Consider the following 23624-nt stretch of genomic DNA (forward strand, 5'->3'; position numbering starts at 1 on the left):
TATCAACTCCTCCCCTGTGCAGCCATGGGCCTCAGGAAAAGCTGACCCTCTATCCTCCAACTTCAGGAAGTGATGTGATTGACTGATGAAAATCTCATATACCTTGCTAGTGGCTAGTTCAGAAATGAGCCAAGGAGATAAAAGGCAAGGAAGAAAAGAAAAGAAAAACCCCAGCCTTTTTCTCTCTCTGGTCAGGAATGAAAAAACAAGTTGCCCCACCACACCTGTGAGAGGAACAAGCTTTAGGATGAAGTCAACATGGTGTATGCAGAATAGAACATGAGTCTTTGATGACATAGTTGAATTGCCTTGTCAACCCATCTGGGAATACATAGTATCTCTCTCTGACTTCCTTTTATGTGAGCTAATGAGTATCCCTCTTATTTAAGCCAGTGTAGGTTAGATTTTCTATTATCTACAGGTGAAAATACACTACACACACAGGGACTCTGTTTACTTGCTCAATGCTATACTCCCAGCACCTAGAATATGGTGGGCACTTAACAAATCTATGTTGAATGAATAAATTTAAGAGTCTGAAAGAATAACCAATGAAGGAGAAAGAATCCTAAAACAATTATTCTCCACTGAGCCCAATGACTGAGCTATAAAATGTCATTAAACCCTTAAGAACAGGCATCTACTTAAGCACTACTGAGTAAGCAAAAAATGCTCTTGGTAATGATTTTAAAATGTTGGCCTAACACTGAAATATGTCACCATCATTACAAAAGGAGAATGCCACTATCAAAAAGCGTGCATATTTTTGCAGACTTACAGGTTCTTGGGGTTCTGATTCTTCCCATGCTCCCCAACCATCATCTTCCCAGTTTGATTTACCTGTTTTGAAAAAGATGAAGAGTGCTTACTATGTAAAATATAGAGCTTAAGTTATTTTAAAAACGTTTCCTCTAAACATAATAGAACCAACCTCATATTAAGGAAGAAAACAACGGTAAACTATACTAGGTCAGGATTTTGCTATATGTAATAATATTCAGGAAACATTTGACCCAAATTTCCACATCTATGTAATAGTAAAAGTGTGCGAGTTAGTTGGATTTTAAGATATTGGACATCAAGTTTACCCACATTTAAATCAAACTGCAAAGGTGACTTTTTAAAAAATCTTAAAATGACAAATTATCTGTTACTTACTATATTAGACAAGTTAAATGTACATAGTGGCCAAAAACACACCTAAAATTTCACACAGATATCTTTAAAAGTGTTTTAATAAGATAATGTATCAAAGATTAAGAAAACAATTTTGAAACCAGATTGGTCTACGATTTTCCACCTTTTCCTGACACTCTGGGATTTCTTATACATGATAACACTGTCTTGGATTAAAATAAGATGTCCAACCACCACTGCAATGGGGAATTAAAAATCCCAAACTGGGGGCTTCCCTGGTAGTCACTGGTTAAGAATCTGTCTTCCAATGCAGGAGATGAGGGTTTGATCCCTGGTCAAGGAACTAAGATTCCACATGCTACAGGGTAACTAAGCCCACGCACAGCAAGTAGAGAAGGCCCATGTGCTGCCAACAAAGACCCAGCACAAATTTAAAAAAAAAAAAAAAAAAAAAAACCCCAAATTAATGAGTACATTTTTATATAATTATCTTTGAATTTATTTTATACCCTATCAGAAGAGAATGAATAAAACTATCATTTTTAAAGGAACTATTAATATTCTGAACCAAACACCAGATACTCTATATGTATTACTTTAAATTAAAAAACAAATCAAAGTTTCCCTAAGTGTGAAAAGAGCAGATAGTTGTCTAATTATAAGTTTAGCCCCAGAATCGGATTACCTAGGTTCATCCTGGATCCAGTCCTTATCAGCTCTGTGACCCAGAACACTTACCCTGTATTCATAAGCTTTAGCTCTCTTACCATAACATCATGGAAAATGACAGTACCTACAGTTAGTGGGATTGCCATCAGCATGCTAAGTCCCCAGTGCCTGATACATAACAAGTTCTTTTTTAATATAAATTTATTTTAATTGGAGGCTAATTACTTTACAATATTGTACTGGTTTTGCCATACATCAACATGAATCCGCCACGGGTGTACACGTGTTCCCCATCCTGAACCCCCTCCTACCTCCCTCCCCATCCCATCCCTCTGGGTCATCCCAGTGCACAAGCCCTGAGCATCCTGTATCATGCATCGAACCTGGACTGGCAATTCGTTTCACATATGATATTAGACATGTTTCAATGTCATTCTCCCAACATAGTAAGTTCTTAATACCAGTCATCAGGATTTAGCTATTAAAATACTACAAAATATAAATAAAATATTGTATTTAAACCAATCAGCCTCAAAATTCTGGGGGAAGAAGCAACCTAAAAGATGGGACTGAACATGTTATCTGCTGACAGGAGGATGGAAGCAAAAAGAACTTCCACTTATCTACAACGTTCCAAAAGCTGCTAAAATCAACTACATATTAGATGATAAAAAAAAGTTACAGTCTGGTACTTGAAATCATTGCTCAATTAGCTCTGTGGCAATATCCCCATCTTTGGTACTTAAACACCAAATAGCTACTTTATAATGTGCCAAGCACACTGCTAGGTATAACATAGTACTAATCATTTATTTAACACTGTACAACTAATAGAAGATTTCCATACACACATCAATTGAACAATTTAACAAATGTTCTGTTAAATACCCTGCACCAAATCCTGTAGTAGAAACAGAGAAAAATACAAACATATGAACTCCTTTTCTTTTTAAAGAATCTGTGATCTAGTGTAGGAGAGAGACAAACAAGTAATCGTTATGGTGATGGCTGTAACTGACTACTATGGAAACTCAGATGAGGCCGTAAAAGAGACTAAAAACTACAGGGAGGAGTCATCTTAAATGAAATCTTATAAAAAGTGGCTAGAGGGACTTCACTGGTGATCCAGTGGTTAGGACTTCGCTTTCTAATGCAGGGCTTCGGGTATGATTCCTGTTCAAGAAGCTAAGATGACAACGTGCCTTGGGGGCAAATATTGTAACCAATTCAATAAAGACTTTAAAAATGGTCCACAGATTTTTTTTTTTTTAAAGTGGCTAGAAACTTTTCAAAGGCAAAGAGACCAAAAAAAAAAAAAAAGCCATTCAGACAGAGGTTATCACATAACAACAACTAACATGTATTCAAATAGCATTTCTATACGCTTAAATGCTTTATTGACATTAATTCACATAAGCACGACAAGGATCCCCTATCTCCCTCTTTTTACAGAGAAAAGCAGATTGCCTAGTTTACATCACTTGCCTAAGATCCAGAGGATTAAATGGAGGGGCGGGGTTTGAATCCAGTTCTGCCTGAGTTCCAGAGCCCAAGCTGCCTAGTATTCTCCCATACTTACTCCTGCTGCTGCTGCTAAGTCACTTCAGTCGTGTCCGACTCTGTGCGACCCCATGGACGGCAGACCACCAGGCTCCCCTGTCCCTGGGATTCTCCAGGCAAGAACACTGGAGTGGGTTGCCATTTCCTTCTCCAATGCAGGAAAGTGAAAGGTGAAAGTGAAGTCACTCAGTCGTATCCAACTCTTAGCGACCCCATGGACTGCAGCCTACCAGGCTCCTCCATCCATGGGATTTTCCAGGCAAGAGTACTGGAGTGGGGTGCCACTGACTCCTACAGCCTATGAATAAGAGTAAGATTAGGAAACAGTGGGGCTTACAAGTAAGACCAAAGGCAAGATTTCATTACATTAACATGGAAATATTCCCGTGATATTGAACCTTGCAAATTTCTTTTTTGTAACTTGGAAAACTACAGTTGCTCTTTGGCAATCTAAATTTGCTAGGCAATCCCTTTAGTCTGCTAATTTTTCTACTGCATAGAAAGCAACTATCTTCTTATGGGCTGATGGTAACTAGGCCATCCGACTGATAATGTCTTTTGTATGAGAGAGCAAAATGTGTAGTACAGCTTATTGCTCTAAGGTCCACAATTCAATGTTAAAACTGCTATAAAAATATTTATCAAATTACCACCCTCTCTGGAAAACCGTGCAGAATTTAAAGTACTTCATGAAGGCCAGCTAATCATGTATTCATTCATGCATTCAACAAACACAACACAGCATCTCTTCTGTGTTGGGCCCTGTGCTAAGTGCTGGACATACAAAAGCAAAATAAGCCTTCAAAGAGCTTAGTCTGTGCACATTACCTCCGTTGAATGCTGTTGAAAAGAAAACTATAAAAAATGTGTTATTTCTCCTCCATACTGGTAAAAAAGTACCCAGCTCCACTCACAAATGACTCATTCAATCAGGAGAAGACAGCAGAAATTTTGATTATCAGCCCCTGCAGAGACCCAGTTCTCTCCATAAAGCACAATTCAAAACATTCCAGGAAGAAAGAAAACTCTGAGAAATACCTTCTTTTTACAAAACAGTGGTGCTCATGACGGTTTACCCATGTCTCAATGTCTCTGACTGGGGAATTTCTATTAACTGGAGGCAAAGAAAAACTAATCAGGCACCTCCCACTATCACAGGAATACATTTCCCAAAGGGGTCATGGTACAAAGAGGTTAAAGGAAGGTGAAGGTGAAAAACAGAACTGTTACTTGGAGAGGTTAAAGATATTTTTGAAGGTTGGTTTAGAATTCTCAGTATTATTTATAATAATGTAAGAAAATGGACTCCAAATTTTAGTCAACTTAAAAATGAGAAACATAAAAAAAAAAATCAAAGATGGAAAGATCAGTAAATAAGGTACTACCTTCTGGCTATTGTTACTCAGTGTAAAGTTTGTAGCCTCCTGACTTCAGTTAAAATTCATCTGATACTGTTTTGCAGGCTGCTATTTGACAGCTACTGTTGAAGTATCAGAATTTTAGTACCTTACCAAGGTTATTTCTTATGTCCTCAAATATGAAAGCAGGTCAAGCACAATCTTCAAAAAAAGTTTATATTGAAAAAATAGCTGCTGAATGTCTAATAAAGATGCCATTCATATACAAAATTTTATTCAGGTGGTCTTTCCTTCTGGTAACTTTTCTATGAGGGATGCTCTTCTTCAATCCATGTCATTATCAGTGTATTTTAATTGATTATTGATCAAAGTTGTGAATAACAAGAGCAATGTGTTTAACATTTGAGAACTGGGCCATTTAATGTCAATAAGGAACATTTACTACAAAACTTTAAGGTCTATAAATTTCTACATAACAGGAAGAAATAAGACATCAAACAATGATGGTCTGTTAGAATAAATAAATCAAAACCTTCTATAAGCCAGGGTGATTTGAAAGTCCTAACTCTTATATATGTTAAGATGTAAGTCAGTTGAAACTCATTTGAAAAGATCCTGATGCTGGGAAAGATTGAAGGCGGGAGGAGAACGGGACAACGGAGGATGAGATGGTTAGATGGCATCACCGACTCTATGGACATGAGTTTGAGTAAGCTCCGGGAGCTGGTGATGGACAGGGAAGCCTGGCGTGCTGCAGTCCATGGGGATGCAAAGAGTCGAACACTACTGAGCAACTGAATTGAAGTCAGTTTAACAAAATGTACTATCAAGGATGGACACTCAAGACATAAACTTCTTTAGGGTGATCAGGATCCAGTGTAGAATTCCCAAAACTGCACAAATCACCAAATCATCCAGTTCACCTAATGAGCCAAGTGGCATGCTTTTCAGTCAAAGGCTAGGCTATAAATTATGGGGTAATTTTAAGTATTTACCATACCCCCATTTACTAAATAAGTAAGTCGTAACCACCTAATCTCTAGAAAGCAATCCTTTAAATGACACTGTCATCAACCGCTTGTATCCCAACAACACTGGTCAGAATATTAAGAAAATGGCATCCACATCCATTGCCTTTACAAAACTGGAGCTACAGTCTCTTCTGCAGCATGGCCTCTCTAGTGAACCTTAAAATCTCTGCAAAGAGATTAAAACAATGAATTAGGGATGACTCAAGTTTCAGGGTTGACCCCATCCTGAAAATGTGAGGCAGGCTGTCCATGGATGACGCTCTGAGGAATACTAGCTTCAAGGATAAACTTCAATGCCAATCTAATCTGATCTAAAATCTCCTGTTTTCCTCTGCCTGCCCTCATCCTTATTTCTATTCTGTCACTTCATTAGCCTCTTCATTTACTGGAGGGCAGTCTTTAGCAGCACAGTCCAATAAAAATGTAACACAAGCCACACATGCCCTGCTAAACTGACTAGCAGCCATATTTAAAAAGTAGAAACAGGTGAAGTTAACTTTAATATGTTTTATTTAATATGTATAGCCCCAAACATCATTTCAATATGTAATCACTATTAAGTTGTTCATGAGCTATTTCACATTGGTTCTCTAAGTCTTCAAGATCCAACACGTATTTTACACTCAGCGCACATCTCAGCTGGGACCAGACATGTTCCTAGTGCTCCACCACACAGTACGAGACAGCACAGGTCCAGAACAACTGTTAGGTGTCTGGTGTCAGTCTGCCTGGGTTTGATACCCAGCTTTACCCCTTGAGGGGTCATATATCCTTAGGCAATTTAATCTCTTCCCTCTCAGCTTCCTCTTTAGCAAAATGGAGTTAATAACTGTATCCATTTTTGTTAACAGTTAAAAGAACAGTGCTTGGCACATACACACACTTGATGGCTGTTAAAACGATTACTCTCCAAACACAGCACCCTCTTTCTTCATTCTTACTCTCTGCATTTGCCTATCCCTTATCTGTCAACTAATTTAAGTATTCCCATTTGTCTCCAGCTCTCCAAATTCACCTTCTCCTTCAGGACTTGGATTAATTATTTATGAAGTTTTATTGCATCTATCAATGATCTTTTCCTCTTGTGAAACCACAGCATTTGATTATATTTTCCTTTCAGAATTATAAATTGTGTTGGGTCATTTGTTGTGTTGTTAACTTGTCTGGTTGATCTTAAATGAATACCGTGTCAATACAGCCAAACATTTAAGCCTTGGAGGACAAGGAATATACATACTGTGTGTGCTCAAACTCTTACACACACACATATGTGCATCTTCAAGAACACTGTAGGTACTTAAATATTTATATCCAGTTAGGATATCAAGTCTTTGAAAATAACCTTCTTACCCAAAGGTTTCCCCATATATCCCTATAAAAGAAGCAGGATTTAAATTAACATATTTAAATATAGTAAACAAATCAGATGTTGATTCTAAATATTTTACATTTCCACAGAAATACAAAAACATTTTATTTTTATAAACTTTATATACAAAGACTTTATATTCCAAATCAAAACTATCTTTTGTAAATAAGTTTTCTATGTAAAATTATAAATATATATTGATAAATTTTGATAATTCTCTGTTCCATTTTAGTCAGAAAAAATAATTAACAATCTTTAGCTTTAGTTTTGATTAAGAACAGAAGAAACAGAATATTTTTGTTCTAATTAAAGTCTAAATGGCAGAATCTGACTATGTAAAAAAAGATCCTCTAGAAATATTGCTCAATATAGTTGGCCTAATATGGATTAATGGATCTTTGTATCTGATAGATACACACACAGACACATGCACAATGTATATTTCAACATTTCAAAACAAAACTTGTATCATTACTTTAAAAAGATCTTGCATCAGTAAAGAAAAACCAATACATTCAATTAAGCATTTACTTTCAACCTGACTTTTTGGTAGGCTAGAAAAAACAATTACAAAGAACACTGAGTTCCCAAATAAACACCATATCATTTTGAAGACAAAAAAGAACAACCACATCATTCTCAAAATGCATCTGTATTCTATTATGCAAATATTCTTTTTGCCAACAGTGAATAAAACAGGTTATACTCAAAACAGCTAAGAAATGGCAAATATTGCCTATTGGAGACATCTACAGTTAGATCATGAGACTGCTTCCCTAGGTTTTACTTTAGTGCTATGACTCACGGGCCAGATGCTGCTCCTAAAGCAGTGACTTAACAACTACAGCACAGCAGGACAGCATCAGCTCTAAGCCAAATATTTCAAATGTCCATGTTTCAACTGGGCTTTCCCACCTCATTTCCAGTACAGCCTACTGAAAAAAAAGGCACTTTCAAGTACATGAGACACGACTATTGAGCCTGTGTTTGAGAGCAGGGGAGCCACAACTACTGAAGCCCTCGTGCTCTAGAGGCCGTGCTCCGCAAGAGAAGCCACTGCAATGAGAAGCCTGCGCGCTGCAACTGGAGAGCAGCCCCTGCTCACCACAACTAGAGAAAAGCCTGCACAGCAAGGAAGACCCAGGACAGCCAAAAACAAATTAAAAAAGTAAATAAATAAACAGTAACAACAAAAAGAAGTTTGCCAGTTTAGATTACTATGTTAGTTATAATTACTATGTCATTACTACTTTATTTGCTAAAATTACCCCTCACTCATATTTTATACCACACCTTGAATCATACTTGCTCTCTATTTAAACAAAATTCCTAAGCTTATCTCCAATCAACTTATATGATGTAGAGAGAAATAAACACGAGCAAAATGAAGTTATAACTATTAGTAATGAAAAGCAACAACCTCCTCATTGACAAGTAATTTGACTTTTCAATCATTTTTTAATACATATCACTGAAGAGGACTATTTTGAACTGTCTAGAATAACTGGCAACATAAACTCTTGTTCTTACCCTTATCAGGTAAATGAATAAAACCAATGGCTTTAAAACATAAAATGTAACTACAACTTCCCCTAGGGAGAATTTTTTCCCTAAAGAGATTAGATTATACTAGTATTAAAAAAACTGTTCAGCTTCTCACTTGATATCATCAGTCATTTACAGTCACTGAAACCTTCGAACTATGGAGAAAACACTGTAATTCAAGCATCAAAAAATAATAGATGTCTTTTAAGGTATATTTCCAATGAATGAATTATTTTACCAACAAAAGCTTAAATGAGAAATTCAACTTTTGCTTTTCACAGTTCTATTTAATTTAAAATATACATTATTCCAATTTGCTTCTGAACAGTCTGTCCTCATAAACTGAGTAATAGTTTCACATTTAAAAAAACCTGAAGCTAAAAAGGAAAAGGAATTCTAGAAGTGGGCAATTAATTTGACAGTATTTGTTTTCTTCAATATAAGTACGTCAATATCGAAAACTAAATGGGAAACTGAAATCATTAAATGTTAGGAAAAAGAAAATTTAATCTCCATGGTCTAAGAAAAGATCTTACTCGCATTGAAGCAAATTCATTTCCATTCTTCTAAAAGAGGAAAAAGAGAATGTACTTGTTTCTATAAAGAGCACCAACCTCCAGAACTTGTAACTTGTAAATAATTCGTAGGTTCAACAATTTTAGTTGGCTCTTCTTGGCCAAGCCACAGAAAGCATCACATAGCAATACAAAGGGAAAAAAAAAAAAAGAAAAAAGACTAAAGAACAGAGAAGCTACTTGATTTCCTATGCCTCAGAATTATTCATCTTTTTCTATTTCTAAAGAAATGGAAAATGGGAATATAAATTTTATATTAGCATATCCTCTCAGCACATAAAAATATGCAGCAATCTAAAATGAGGAGGCTCCCATTTTCAACAAACAGGAGTTTCTTTCAAAACACCAGGATTAAATCAGACTAGGTCTGTAAGGCCCCTTCCAGTTCCAGATTTCTAAGGACTCCTGTTATCAAATAAGTGGCCTTCTATATCATTCAAGGAGAATGTTTTGACAGTTCAAAAAAGGACAGAACTGAAAATATCTTTAAGCAGAAACAAAGTGTATCCTCTTGCTCTAAAGGGCTTCCTTGGAGGCTCAGATGGTAAAAAAAAAAAAATCTGCCTGCAATGCAAGAGACCCAGGTTTGATCCTGGGGTCGAGAAGATCCCCTGGAGAAGTGAATGGCTATGCACTCCAGTATTCTTGCCCAGAGAATTCCATGAAGAGAAGAGCAGTGCATAGACTTGCAAAGAGTTGAAGACAACTGAGCAACTAACACTTTCACTTTTCTTGCTCTAAATAAAGTTACAAAAACACAAGTATGCTTCTTTTGCTCCAAATCTAAGAAATCTTTAGACTCATCCTAACAAAAACGATAAAAACAAACTGTAGACTTGAAGAAATTTAACATGCCCTATTCTTCTTTCTACTCATTTTATTTTTTAAAGGAAGTCACTGACTAAGGGCAACAATATATTTTGTATATTAGATACTTAGGCTACGGTTTTTCCAGTGGTCATGTATGGATGTGAGAGTTGGACTGTGAAGAAAGCTGAGCGCCGAAGAATTGATGCTTTTGAACTGTGGTGTTGGAGAAGACTCTTGAGAGTCCCTTGGACTGCAAGGAGATCCAACCAGTCCATCCTAAAGGAGATCAGCCCTGGGAGTTCTTTGGAAGGAATGAAACTCCAGTACTTTGGCCACCTCATGTGAAGAACTGACTCATTGGAAAAGACACTGATGCTGGGAGGGATTGGGGGCAGGAGGAGAAGGGGATGACAGAGGATGAGATGGCTGGATGGCATCACCAACTTGATGCACATGAGTTTGGGTGAACTCCAGGAGTTGGTGATGGACAGGGAGGCCTGGCGTGCTGCAAGAGTCAGACACAGCTGAGCAACTGAACTGAACTGAACAGGGAACATAAATGAGGGTGCAGGTATATAAATACTGCTCACCAAAGCTAATTTCTGCAAATTCTAAAGCCAGTTCAGTATCTTCCTTACTTATTCAATTCTAATATGACTGTCCTTGTGAGAAAACTTTCCTTATAGTTAAGGTAAATTCTTCCAATACCAGCTTAATCTTGCTATTACTTGTTGCTTTAAAAAAAAAAACACAGATAAAGTCTGATAATAACATTAGCATCGCCTAAGAACCATTTTTCATTTACTGGAAGAGCAAAAAGCAAAGAAACTGATAACACAGGAAGATGACAAGTGTGGGTATAAATGAGCATTTCTGTTTACCATGGACAGGAATAAACCTGACCAATTTTTAGACTAACTATGTGACTGTGCTCAACAACTAAAATGTGAATTTCTATTATCCAGCAATTTCAATCCCAGAAATTTACATACAGAAATATTAACATCATAGGTAAAGCATGTATAAGGATGCTTACTGGAACATTTTCTTGTAGCAAAAATACTGGAAATAATCTAAATGTTCATTGATAGGGGAATGTTTAAAACCTGGTAGTCTTCACTGTTTTAACTGTAATAACTTCACTGTAATAACTATACAGGCATTAGAAAAAAAAATGCTACAGTTATATACACAGGTTGAAAAAGAAATTGACATTTTTTGACACTGTCAAAACAGCTGACATTAAAAATTAACCAAAAAAGTTCCAGAGGGTACATTTTACAAAAATGAGGCCATAATATAAAATGTAAAATAGAGAAACAAAACATCCCAGCAGCATGTATGTTTACTGTCTAAGCAGAAAGTCTGGAAGATTCTCGCTAGGGCAGCACTTTATAATGACAGAATTTTCCATAATGATGGTGGTGTTCTGTATCTGTGCTGTCCATCAGGTAGCCAATAGGTAGGTACATGTGGCCACTGAAATGTAATTAGTATGACTGAAAAAGTGAACTGTTATTTTTACTTAATTTCTATTAATTTATACTTAAACAGCCACATGTAGTTAGTGGCTACTATACTAAAAAGCTTAAGACTAAAGTTTTAACATCTGGAAGGGGGGATATGAGTAGCTAGAAGATAGACTTTATGTCTGACTTTATACACTTAAAAAAAATAGAGGCGATGTAATAATAGGTGATTATCTCTCTTGACCTGAGAGTCTCTCTTCTGAAGAATTTATACGTGAGGCTTAGGCTCACATGATACAAAGAACAATGAGAACAATGATCTGTGTTCAAAGAACTGTTTTTGGTCACCTTTTCAAAACAGCAATATGGTATGGCAGACACCCAAAAATTTCAAGAGTTCCTTCTCATGAGGAAAGTTCATTTAGGGTCTCAATAGTCCCAAATGATATTAACACAGTAGTCATACAAAAACACTTACTGTCATACAGATCCAGAACTGTCACTGTGTAGACCATTAAATATCATCTGAAGAATACCAATTTAAGGAAAAGATTACCTCCCTTCTTGACAGACACTACAAAGGCCACCCAACTGGTCATTCTATTTCCACTTTCACCCACCATTCCCATTCATTCTCTTCTTTGCTAACTAAGAAATGTCTTTCAAATATTAACCTGGCTGTCCTATTTCTCAGTTCAAATTCCTTGCACAGGTTGCCACTGCTATGTTTCTCAAGTTTCAAACTCCATCACCTTGCTACTGCCTTAGTCCTGTCTTTACTTCTGAAGACCCTGATCTAGAGTTGTATGAACATCTCCCAAATGATCACCTACCTCTAACTCGGAACTACAAAACCTACCCTTTTCAGAGCCACCAAACCCATCTCTCTGCAAATCAAATCTTGAAATGCTATACTTTTGCCTTACATCAGTGGGTACCCTCTGCCTATAGCAGAGATGCCCAGGGAACTGCAAATGGATTACAGATGAGCCAAGATATTGATCCTCTCGGCTCTCAGGATAGCTTGGTAGGGCCTGGGGCTACTGGAACTTCTAGCAGGTCACTTCTCACCATGAACAGCTTTGTTTTACATTTTACGACCTATTTATTATCATACTAATTTATATATTTTATTGACACACAACATAAAAGCTATCATAACCATTTTTAAGTGCACCAGTAGTGTTTACTGACATTGTTGTGAAACAGAGCTTCAGACCTTTTCCATCTTGCAAATCTGAGACTGTAATACTCATTAGACAAGACTCCTTTTCTCCCTCTCCCTAGCTCCTAGTAAGTACCATTCTACTTCCTGTTGCCATGAATTTAACTGTTTTAGATAAATGGAATAATTTAACTGTTTTAGATAAATGAATCATGCATTTATTTTTTCTGACTGGCTAATTTTTCACACAGCAGAATGTTCTCAAGGTCATTCACGTTGTCACATGTGATATGATTTCCTTCTTTTTAATGGCCAAATAATATTCCATCTTACACATATATATCCGATTCCATTCATCCATTGATGGACATTTTGGTTGGTCCCACTCCTTGGTTTTTATGAACGATCCCTCTATGATTATGGGTGTGCAACTAACTATCTCTTCTAGATACTATTTTCAGTTCTTTTATATATACACCGCTAAGTGAGATTGCTCAATTATATAGTAATTTATTTTATTTTTAAATACGGTTTTCCATAGCAGTTGCACAGTTTTACAATCCTAGCAACAGTGTACAGAGTTCCAGTTTCTCCATATCCTCACCAACACTTGTTATTCTGTTTTTAGTTTTTTAATAGAAGCCGAGCTAGTGAGTGTGAGGTGATGAGTGTGAGGTGATGCCTTTTTGTGGTTTTCATTTGCATTTCTCATGACTCATGATACTGAGTATCTTTCATATGCTTACTGGTCATATCTATAACATCTTTGGAAAAAAATCTATTCAAGTCTTTGCTCAGTTTTTACTTGTTATATTTTGCTGTTACTAGGCTGGACAAATTAGGTATTGTGAATACAGATCCTTTATCAGAAATATGATTTGCAAATATTTTCTCCCATTCTGTAGGCTGCATTTTCACTTTGTTGACTGCATCTTTCAATTCACAAGTCTTAAGGTCTTGATATAGCCCCATTTACCTATTTTGGCTTTTTTACCTGTATTTTTGGTGTTATAACCAAAAACCCACTGCAAAATCCAATGTCATGAATTTTCCCCTGATGCTTTCCTCTGAATTTTATAGTGTTAAGTCTTATATTTAGGTCTTTAATCCATTTTTGTTAATTTTTGAATGTGGTATAAGATAAGGGTCCAACTTCATTCTTTTGTATTTGGATACGCAGTTTTCCCAACACCATTTGTTGAACAGACTGTCCTTTCCCCCTTGAGTGGTCTTGACACCCTTGTCAAAAATCACCTGATCATATATGCAAGGGTTTATTTCTGAGCTCTCTCTAATCCATTATTCCATTATTCTGTCTTTAGGCCAGTACCACATTTTTGATTACTATAGCTTTGTATACATTTTGAAAATAAAAAAGTGAAGTCCTCCAACTTCTTTCTCCTTTGACTATTCAGGGCCTAGGTCTCGTTTTTTATGTTATAATGAAAGATAAAAAAAAAAACAAAACTGGGAACAACAGCTCCACAGAATGTCTTCAAGCTTTCTGATTATATACACCCTAAAAGAATTTTTCAATAATATGTGCCTCCTCGACAAAAATGTAATTTCTGATATACTAAACATGGATATTTTAATATAGTATTTATATCATCCTTTTAAATTTATTCAGTGGATTCTAAATACTTTTGGGAAATAATACCCACAAATACCCATTTTAAAACTATGATTAGTGTCTCTAAGAATAATTTTATAAGTTCTTTTTTCTCACTGAATTCTTATCTCCATTCTATTTCCTCCACAGAATGCTATTTTAATGTAATACAGATATATATCATCAGTCCGAAAGTTTCTCTGCAAAAAGAGTTAAGAATTGACAAAAAAGTTTTCTTGGGATCTAAGGCTCTAAATATTATTGTTTTATTACAATTATTATTAGAAGCAGATAACTGAAAAAACATACATTATCACAACTTTGAGAAATAATTATTAAGCATTAATAGCAAATATTATTTGGAAATCCCTTGTTCAGATGGATGGGGGGTGGAGTTTACAGAGACTTAAACACAAATTTTTGATTAAATGCTTTGGAAGCAACTTACTATAATAATATTTAAATTGTGTGAGAAGTAAGCCTTTGTGTAGTAAAGCAGAAGGGAGGGTGGGAAAGTAGGCATTTACACAGGTGCATCTGGAAACTAATCTATTTAAAACTATCTGTTCCCAAGTAACCCTGAGCTAATTTCCTTGTAATTTCTAAGTATTCTTATTTCCTTTCTACTGCATAAAATCTAAATTCCTCTGCCAATCTCTCTCTTTACCCTACCATATCCCACTTTTCCACCAGAATTTACTATCTGCATCTTTCTGAACCCCATACTGTTTCACATCCCTTGCCTGGCCATTTTCTCTCCACCTGAACCTCTGTGAAACTATTAAGACATGGTGAAAACAGTTCCTTCATGAAGACTTTTCTGAGTCCACTATACAGCATGAGCCAACACCCCTTCATTCTCCAACTACCATATGCCAAATTATAGCATAGCACCTCTAACACTTCTTTTACATACTGATCTCCTTTATTGGCTCAAAGGTCCTTGTGGAGAGGGACCTATTTTATTTACCTTTAGGACTACTTTGTATGTAGTAGATGCTCAATAAGTACCAGCTGAATAAAGGAATTAACTAGTCATGTGTCAGTTTTGTCATCGACAGAAATTTATCTCCTAAGACCCTCTTCCAACCTTAAATAGTTACTGAAGTGCAGTAACTAGAAATTTTCTGAAATTCTTATAAATATTCTGCTTTCAGATTACTTTTCTCTCCCTACTATAATCACAAACAAATGAAAGCATGTCACTCAGTATTAAAAAAGGGGTACTTTATACCATTTATAATATTCCAAATTGAGTCCATGACTTTAGGTTATCCTAAAAAGCATACTTTTCTTAGTGATTGGACAAAAACAAACTTTAATTGATGACTCCAAGGTAATTTCCTGTATGCTTTATCTTCTTCTATCTTTCTGATAAAAGAGCAAGAAGGAAAGTAGAGGCTGCTCTACCTCATTAGAATGTTAGCAGAAAATTAACTTACTGTTAGGTAAATTAATGTGCTGTGCTTAGTTGCTCAGTTGTGCCCAACTCTTTGCGACCCCATGGACTGCAGCTGCCGGGCCCCTCTGTCCATGAGGATGCTCCAGGCCAGAATACTGGAGTGGGTTGCCATGCTCTCCTCCGGGGGATCTTCCTGACCCAGGGATCAAACCCAGGTCTCCCGCATTGCAGGCAGATTCTTCACCAACTGAGCCACCAGGGAAGCCCAGGTAAATTAACAGATCCACAATATTATAATATGTAAATTACCTCCAAATAGTCTGATTCTCCCTATCTGTACATGTATTTCTTCCCTTCTCTCTTTTTTTTTTTTTTTTGGCCTAAAAAAATGAGAATGAAAGTCACTCAGTTGTGTCCAACTCTTTGCGACCCCATGGATTGTAGACCACCAGGTTCCTCTGACCATGGAATTCACCCAGAACACTGTAGTGGGTGGCTGTTCCCTTCTCCAGGGGATCCTCCCAACCCAGGGATCGAATTCAGCAATTACAAATATCAGAAAACTCTGGTACAGAAATCCAATCTCCCTGGAAACTGTGTCACTGTAGGCCAGGTGGGGACCTATACTATTGCCCATCTCCAAAATTTCAAAATATGAGAGCAAATTTTATGTCTAAAACAGCATCTGATTGAGTAGAACCAGTTATTAATCGCTTGCAATGAGGGAGACCTGGGTTCAATCCCTGGATTGGGAAGATCCCCTGGAGGAGGGAATGGCAACCCACTGTAGGGTTCTTGCCTGGAGAATCCCATGGACAGAGGAACCTGGGGGCCTACAGTCCATGGGGTTGAAGAGTCAGACACAACTGAGCAACTAAGCAGAGCACAATTATTAACATTTATTCGGAGAAGGCAATGGCAGCCCACTCCAGTACTCTTGCCTGGAAAATCCCATGGGCGGAGGAGCCTGATAGGCTGCAGTCCATGGGGTCGCTACGAGTCGGACACGACTGAGTGACGTCACTTTCACTTTCATGCATTGGAGAAGGAAATGGCAACCCACTCCAGTGTTCTTGCCCGGAGAATCCCAAGGACGGGGGAGCCTGGTGGGCTGCTGTCTCTGGGGTCGCACAGAGTCGGATACGACTGAAGCGACTTAGCAGCAGCAGCAGCATTAGTACTAATTAATGTAAAGACTGGGAAATAGGGTTCAAGATCTCTTTTAAAGCAACAGACGACAGTCTCATTTTATAGTTGATGATACAAAGTAACATAAAGTCATATTGTTATTTATTCTCTGACAATTCAAATATAGAGGTGTAGTTTTGAGTTCAGGGTTCCCAGTACTAGGTCTCACTTTGTCAACAGCAGCCATCCACATTAAAAAAAGAAACAAACAAACAAATCCATTAAACCAACAGACAAGTCTTCAAAATTATCAGCTGCCTAGGACAAATCATGACAAGTAATTCAGTTTTCTATTTTTTTGCAGGAGGGGGCTGTTTACATATCCTCCAGAGATGAGCTGGTATAAGAAATTAAACTATATAAGCTTGAGGCTTCCCTGGTGGTCCAGTGGTTAAGAATCTACCTTGTAATGCAAGAAACAAGTTCTATCTCTGATTGGGGAACTAAGATCCCACATGCAGCAGAGCAACCGAGCCCATGCACCCCAACTACTAAGCCTGAGTGTCACAACTAGAGAAGCCGTGCTTTGCAACGAAAGATCCTTCATGATGCAAAGAAGATCCGTCATGCAGCAACCAAAGATTTCAAATAAATATTTTTTAAAAAGATACATACTAAAAGTAAAACTATATAAGCTAAATAAAATGACCTCATGATTTCTATTTCCCAATAATCATTTACAACAATAATAAAGTGAAGAAAAGCAAAACCAAATACCACCATAACTTCATTATTACAATGCAAATTTTCACCCTCACAAAAATTTAGGTTCAGATTTTCTTAAAGATGAACTCTTCACAAAGCCTGATGTTTTGTAAAAGATGGGCAGAGTGGTTACTGAGATCTATAAACCAGTCATTCCAAGAATTCCAAGTAAACTACTTACAACAGGACAAGCTATTTTTCAGACTTTCATTTCTAAATTAAAGCACCATTTTAACTGTAGAATACAGATCTGGCAAAGGGGTTCACTGATTAAGAGGTTCTTTCTCCACTTAATTTCCACTTGAATTGCTAGTAGCCACAATAATACCAACATACATATACCAAAGAATTTTATATATTCCCAAACGCCTGGATCAAATTCATAGCCTATGGCTACTCTCCACTGTGTGACCCTGCACAAGTATTCAATCTGTAGCTGCCTAAATTTCAGCATTCATAACCGTGCCATACAACATGGTAGCCACCAGCCATATCTATTTAAATTTAATTAAAATTAAGTAAAATTAAAAATTCTGTTCCTCAGCAGCAACTGCCACATTTCAACGGCTAGTTCTGGCAAGAAACGACCGTACTGGACAATACAGACTTGGTGATGAAAATAAACAAGATGAAATGCCTGCAAGTAACAAATGAGAAAAAGGGAATAGTGATGCTGTTTTAGATTACATACTCAAAAAAGGTCTCCCTGAGATGCACTGAGCATGCAAGGATCTGCAGAGAACATCCAAGGTGGGGACAAGAGCAAGAGCAATGGTGTCAGGTACAAACGAGCTTGGTGGGTTTCCCTGGAGGCTCAGAAGGTAAAGAATCCGCCTGCAATGAGGGAGACCTGAGTTCAATCCCTGGGTTGGGAAGATCCCCTGGAGGAGGGCATGGCAACCCACTGTAGTATTCTTGCCTGGAGAATCCCATGGACAGAGGAGCCTGGCAGGCTACAGTCCATGGAGTCACAAATAGTCGGACACGACTAAGCAACTAAGCACATCACAGCTTTAACAACAAAAAAGTGTCTGAAACATAAGAAATAAGGGGAAAAGAGTATGAGGTACAAGAAGCAGCAGGAAGTGGGGCCTCAAGGTCCTTTAAGCCATGTGAGAACTTTGGATTTTATATTAAGTGCAACTGAAACCACAGACAGTTATAGAGAGAAGACTGTTACGATTAAACTGTCTTTAAAAGTTCATTTTGACAGCTTTTGGAACTAACTACAAGTTAACTAACTAACTAACAAGTTAACTAACAAGTCTACAAATTAACAAGTCTAGAGAGGGTATGGAGAAAAGGGAACCTTCCTACACTGTTACTGGGAATAAAAGTTGGTTCAGTTACTATGGAAAACAGTATGAAGGTTCCTCAAAAAAAAAAAAAAAAAAAAAACTAAAAATAGAACCGACTTATGACCCACCAGCAATCCCATTCCTGAGCATATACCCAGACAAAACTGTAATTCAAAAAGCTACATGCACCCCTATGTTCACAGCAGCACTATTCGCAATAGCCAAGACATGGAAACAACCTAAATGCCCACTAAGAGATGAACGGATAAGGAAAATGTGGTGTGTGTGTGTGTGTATATATATATACACACACACACACACACAACGGAATATTACTCAGCCATTAAGAAGAATGAAATAATGCCATTTGCAGCAACATGGACGGACCTAGAGATTACCATACGAAACAAAGTGAGTCAGAAAAAGACAAATACCATATATCACTTACACGTGAAATCTAAAATACCACACAAATGAAAACAGACAAGAGAAAAACAGACTCAAGGACACAGAATAGACTTGTGGTTGCCATAGGGGAGGGGGTTAGGGGCGGGGAAGGATTGGGAGATTGGGATTAGCAGATACGAACTATCATACATAGGAAAAAAACCAAAACCAACCATAGAAGCAGGAAGATCCGTTAAAAGACCAGTTCCATCGAGCACGTGAGAGAAGATGGTGGCCTGGACAAGGGGAGTGGCAATGGGATACAGGAAATGTATTCTTTCCTCTGCATCCTTTATCTACAGTCCTATGTCCACCATCATTCACAACCTGGCTCCTTGGAACAGGCAAATTTATTTTTTAACTCCTCTCCCGCCCTTCCCCTGAAACTGTCCTAAGGTCCTAGTCACCTCCATCCTCCCAAAGCCAATGAACACTTATCCATCCTCATCCTAGCTGATCTCGGCTTCGTTCACAACTACTGACCACTCCTCCCTCTCAGATTCTCTCTCACTTCTGGGGCATTACTTTCACCTAGTTTTCCTCTCTTTCTGTTAAGTCTTCTTCCCATTCACCTCTATTTGACTTAAATGTCAGTGCTCCTCTATGGTTACAGCTTCAGTCCTGCATTCATTTCACTATATTCATAACCCTTGAGATGGACTAACACTTTTTACTGGTAACTCCTGAGTTAACACCTCGAGGCCAGGGATCCTTATTAAGTTTTAGACCTGTTCGACTGGACACTGCATACATTTAAAACTGGACAAACTAGAAGCATTTAAGATGTAAAAGATCCAAAACCGATCTCCTTCATTCCCTTTCATTAGAAACCCTTGCCCAAGTCAAAAGCCAAAGGCAACCTCACCTCCCTCTCACTCACCAGCTGCAACCCCCAGCACCAGATCTTCACTAGGTCCTGCAGATTCTTTCTTAATATCTTCCTGATCTAGCTGCTGATCTCAAGTTCTGCTGAAGCTACTTTAGTCCATACTTGCATCACTTTTGCATGGGTTATTGAAATATCCTCAGAATGAAGTTCCCTGCTTCCTATCTCTCCTCCATACTGCTGCCAACACACTTAACAAGTATGCAAGAATTTTGCTGATTCCATTAAGGACAAATTTTATCACATCATTCCTTTGTTTAATGTCTTCAGATGTATCTGACTCCTTTCACAAGGCTTCTCATGATCAAGCTCCTTATTACCTTTTTGACTCTTCTCCTCATACCGTCCTCTTCAGCCATTCAGCCTTTCTTAGCTAAATATCATGCTATTTCAGGCTCCCTTCTTCTTCAGGTGCTATTCTCTCTCCCCTATTCATCTAAGGGCCACTTCAAAGGTAGACTTAAGTACCTCCACTTCAAAGACTGTATCACCTAGTGCCATATGTATATATATGGTTCACACTGTACAGGAGGGGTTAACTTATTTGTCCCAGTACACTATACAGCTCCTAGAGGACAGAGACCACCAGTCTCACTTGATTGGCAGCACTATCGACGGGCACAGAGCTAATAGTCATAAATAGATGTGATTTGATACCTTCTAAATTTTAAAAATGGAGAGAAACTTATTTACTGGGCTTTTCATCACCATTCCAATATAGCACAAAGTAACAGCACTTTGGACATATGGCTTTGCAGTAAAATGGAAATACAAAAAAACTGACACACAAAACATACCCCCTTTAAAAGGTAAAACGTAGGAAATTCTGAGGAATTCTGCGGCAGAATAAACAGACTTGGGGTTTTACACTACGTGGGCAAGTCACGTAGTGACTGATGATAATAACAGGCAGAAGGCTTCTCATCTCATTAACTTTTCATGGCCAAGCTGCTGTGATTTTAACTCCTGATGTGGCTTCTCACTCCGTGACAAGTCATTTTCCTTTATTTGGGAGCCTCCAACTCACCACCTTAGGAGTCTCTCACTTGTCAATCACTTATTTTCTAAACGTGAATGGGAAGAAAGGGGATGGAAGAAGGCAGAGAGTGGGCGATGACAGACACTTTCGGAAAGGGAAGCAGCAGAAGGCCACACAGTCCCAAACACGGAGGAGCGTGGGGGCTGAGGCGAAACCAGGATAGCGCGCTGACAGCTGGCGAGGAGTGGGGAGGAGGATGCGATCACGGGGCAGGCGGTGTGGAACGGGGCACCTCGGGCCGGAGGGAGAGGGGGAGACGGAGAAGAGACTCAGAGAGAAAAGTAGAAGTTGGGGGGTGGGGAAGTGGGCTAGGCAGAGAGAAGAGCAAGCCAGACGCAGTGTTTGGGCAGAGGGCGGAGTGGCTTAGGCGAGAGGAAGACAACACCGACGCAGTCAGGGCAGACGGACGCGGCTTCAGGACGCACGGCAGGGGATCCGCGCGGAAAGGAAAGGGGAGGCGAGGGAGGAACTAGGAGCGCCGGGGCGGGCGGGAGACCCGAGCCCGCCGCGCAGGTCCCGCGGGAGGAGGCGGGGAAGGGAGCGGCGAGGCGGGGGCACTTACTGGGGTCCCTCCTCACGGCGCCGCTGGAGGTCTCCTCCCGCAGATGAGGGAAGAGGAAGTCCCGGGCGGCTTGGAGGTCCTGGAAGGAGCAGAACTGGACAATGGAGCAGGCCATGGCTCCGGGAAGCCCGCTCGGGCATTCACCTTACCTCACCACGCCCTGCCCCCCGCCACCCCGCCGCTGCTCCAGCCGCCACCGCGGAGCCCGGAGAGCTTCAGCCACGCAGGGGGCGGGGAAACCAAACCGGAAGCTGTCAGCGCCCTTGGTTCCGCCGCCCGGAGCACTGCGCATGCGCGGGACAACCCAGGCGCTCGGGCGGGCGAAAGCCGAATCACCTGACCGGCGGCGTCCGCGGGGTGTAACGCGGCGAAGGCCGGGATCCGGCTTTAGTCCGGGTTCTGCATCCGCACCGGGGATGAACCCTTTTAGTCATTCTGGCTCTTAGCCAGAGGTGACCTCATTGGACGTTGTCCGCGCCGGCCTTTGAGCCATTTAACCAGTCTTCTAGATGGCCTGGTAGAGAATAATACCTGTTAAGCTACTGCCAGGCCAGTGGGGGACGGTATCATGCAAGTATCTGAGTTTGAAAAGATCAAATTCTCTTCTGAAAGTCAGCTCCCTCAAGCCTAGTTCTAAACGCCTCATATAAATTCTCGTCACACTATGCACGCCTAATACAGTACTTATTATACTGTATTGTACTCTTGTTTTCCGACATCCGTTTGCTTTTTCATTCGTTTCTCTGTCCATTCAACAAATACATTGCTCCTCTTCTGTGTCAGGCACGCAAGGCTTGAGTATAAAGCAGAGACCAAAAGAGGTGAAATACTTGTTCCATGGAGCTTAAAATTCTGATGGTTGACATGGATAGTAAGATATTAATTACTCAACTATTTAACTGAAATTATCATGATGCTGAGGTTATTGATATTTCTCCCAGCAATCTTGATTCCAGCTTGTGTTTCTTCCAGTCCAGCGTTTCTCATGATGTACTCTGCATATAAGTGAAATAAACAGGGTGACAATATACAGCCTTGACGAACTCCTTTTCCTATTTGGAACCAGTCTGTTGTTCCATGTCCAGTTCTAACTGTTGCTTCCTGACCTGCATACAAATTTTTCAAGAGGCAGATCAGGTGGTCTGGTATTCCCATCTCTTTCAGGATTTTCCACAGTTTATTGTGATCCACACAGTCAAAGGCTTTGGCATAGTCAATAAAGCAGAAATAGATGCTTTTCTGGAACTCTCTTGCTTTTTCCATGATCCAGCAGATGTTGGCAATTTGATCTCTGGTTCCTCTGCCTTTTCTAAAACCAGCTTGAACATCAGGAAGTTCACGGTTCATGTATTGCTGAAGCCTGGCTTGGAGAATTTTGAGCATTGCTTTACTAGCGTGTGAGATGAGTGCAATTGTGCGGTAGTTTGAGCATTCTTTGGCGTTGCCTTTCTTTGGGATTGGAATGAAAACTGACCTTTTCCAGTCCTGTGGCCACTGCTGAGTTTTCCAAAGCCTCTTGATGAAAGTGGAGAGTGAAAAAGTTGGCTTAAAGCTCAACATTCAGAAAACGAAGATCATGGCATCTGGTCCCATCACTTCATGGGAAATAGACGGGGAAACAATGGAAACAGTGTCAGACTTTATTTTTCTGGGCTCCAAAATCACTACAGATGGTGACTGCAGCCATGAAATTAAAAGACACTTACTCTTTGGAAGGAAAGTTATGACCAACCTAGATAGCATACTCAAAAGCAGAGACATTACTTTGCCAACAAAGGTCCAGCTAGTCAAGGCTAT

General features: G+C 39.0%; 1 protein-coding gene across 1 annotated transcript in view; it reads right to left on the minus strand.

Moving 5' to 3' along the window:
• The window catches only part of RAB3GAP2 (RAB3 GTPase activating non-catalytic protein subunit 2), a 100908-nt gene extending 78814 nt beyond the window's left edge, over window positions 1–22094 (minus strand). Inside the window, exons 1-2 of the mRNA XM_055581924.1 lie at window positions 21828–22094; window positions 779–840 (exon numbers count right to left, since the gene is read on the minus strand). Coding sequence (XP_055437899.1) covers window positions 779–840; window positions 21828–21942 — 177 coding nt within the window. The 5' untranslated portion in view covers window positions 21943–22094. The remainder of the gene's footprint in view (window positions 1–778; window positions 841–21827) is intronic.
• Between the last annotated feature and the right edge of the window lie 1530 nt (window positions 22095–23624).

Source organism: Bubalus kerabau, chromosome 5 (assembly GCF_029407905.1).
Source record: "Bubalus kerabau isolate K-KA32 ecotype Philippines breed swamp buffalo chromosome 5, PCC_UOA_SB_1v2, whole genome shotgun sequence".
Classification (NCBI taxonomy): Eukaryota; Metazoa; Chordata; class Mammalia; order Artiodactyla; family Bovidae; genus Bubalus; species Bubalus kerabau.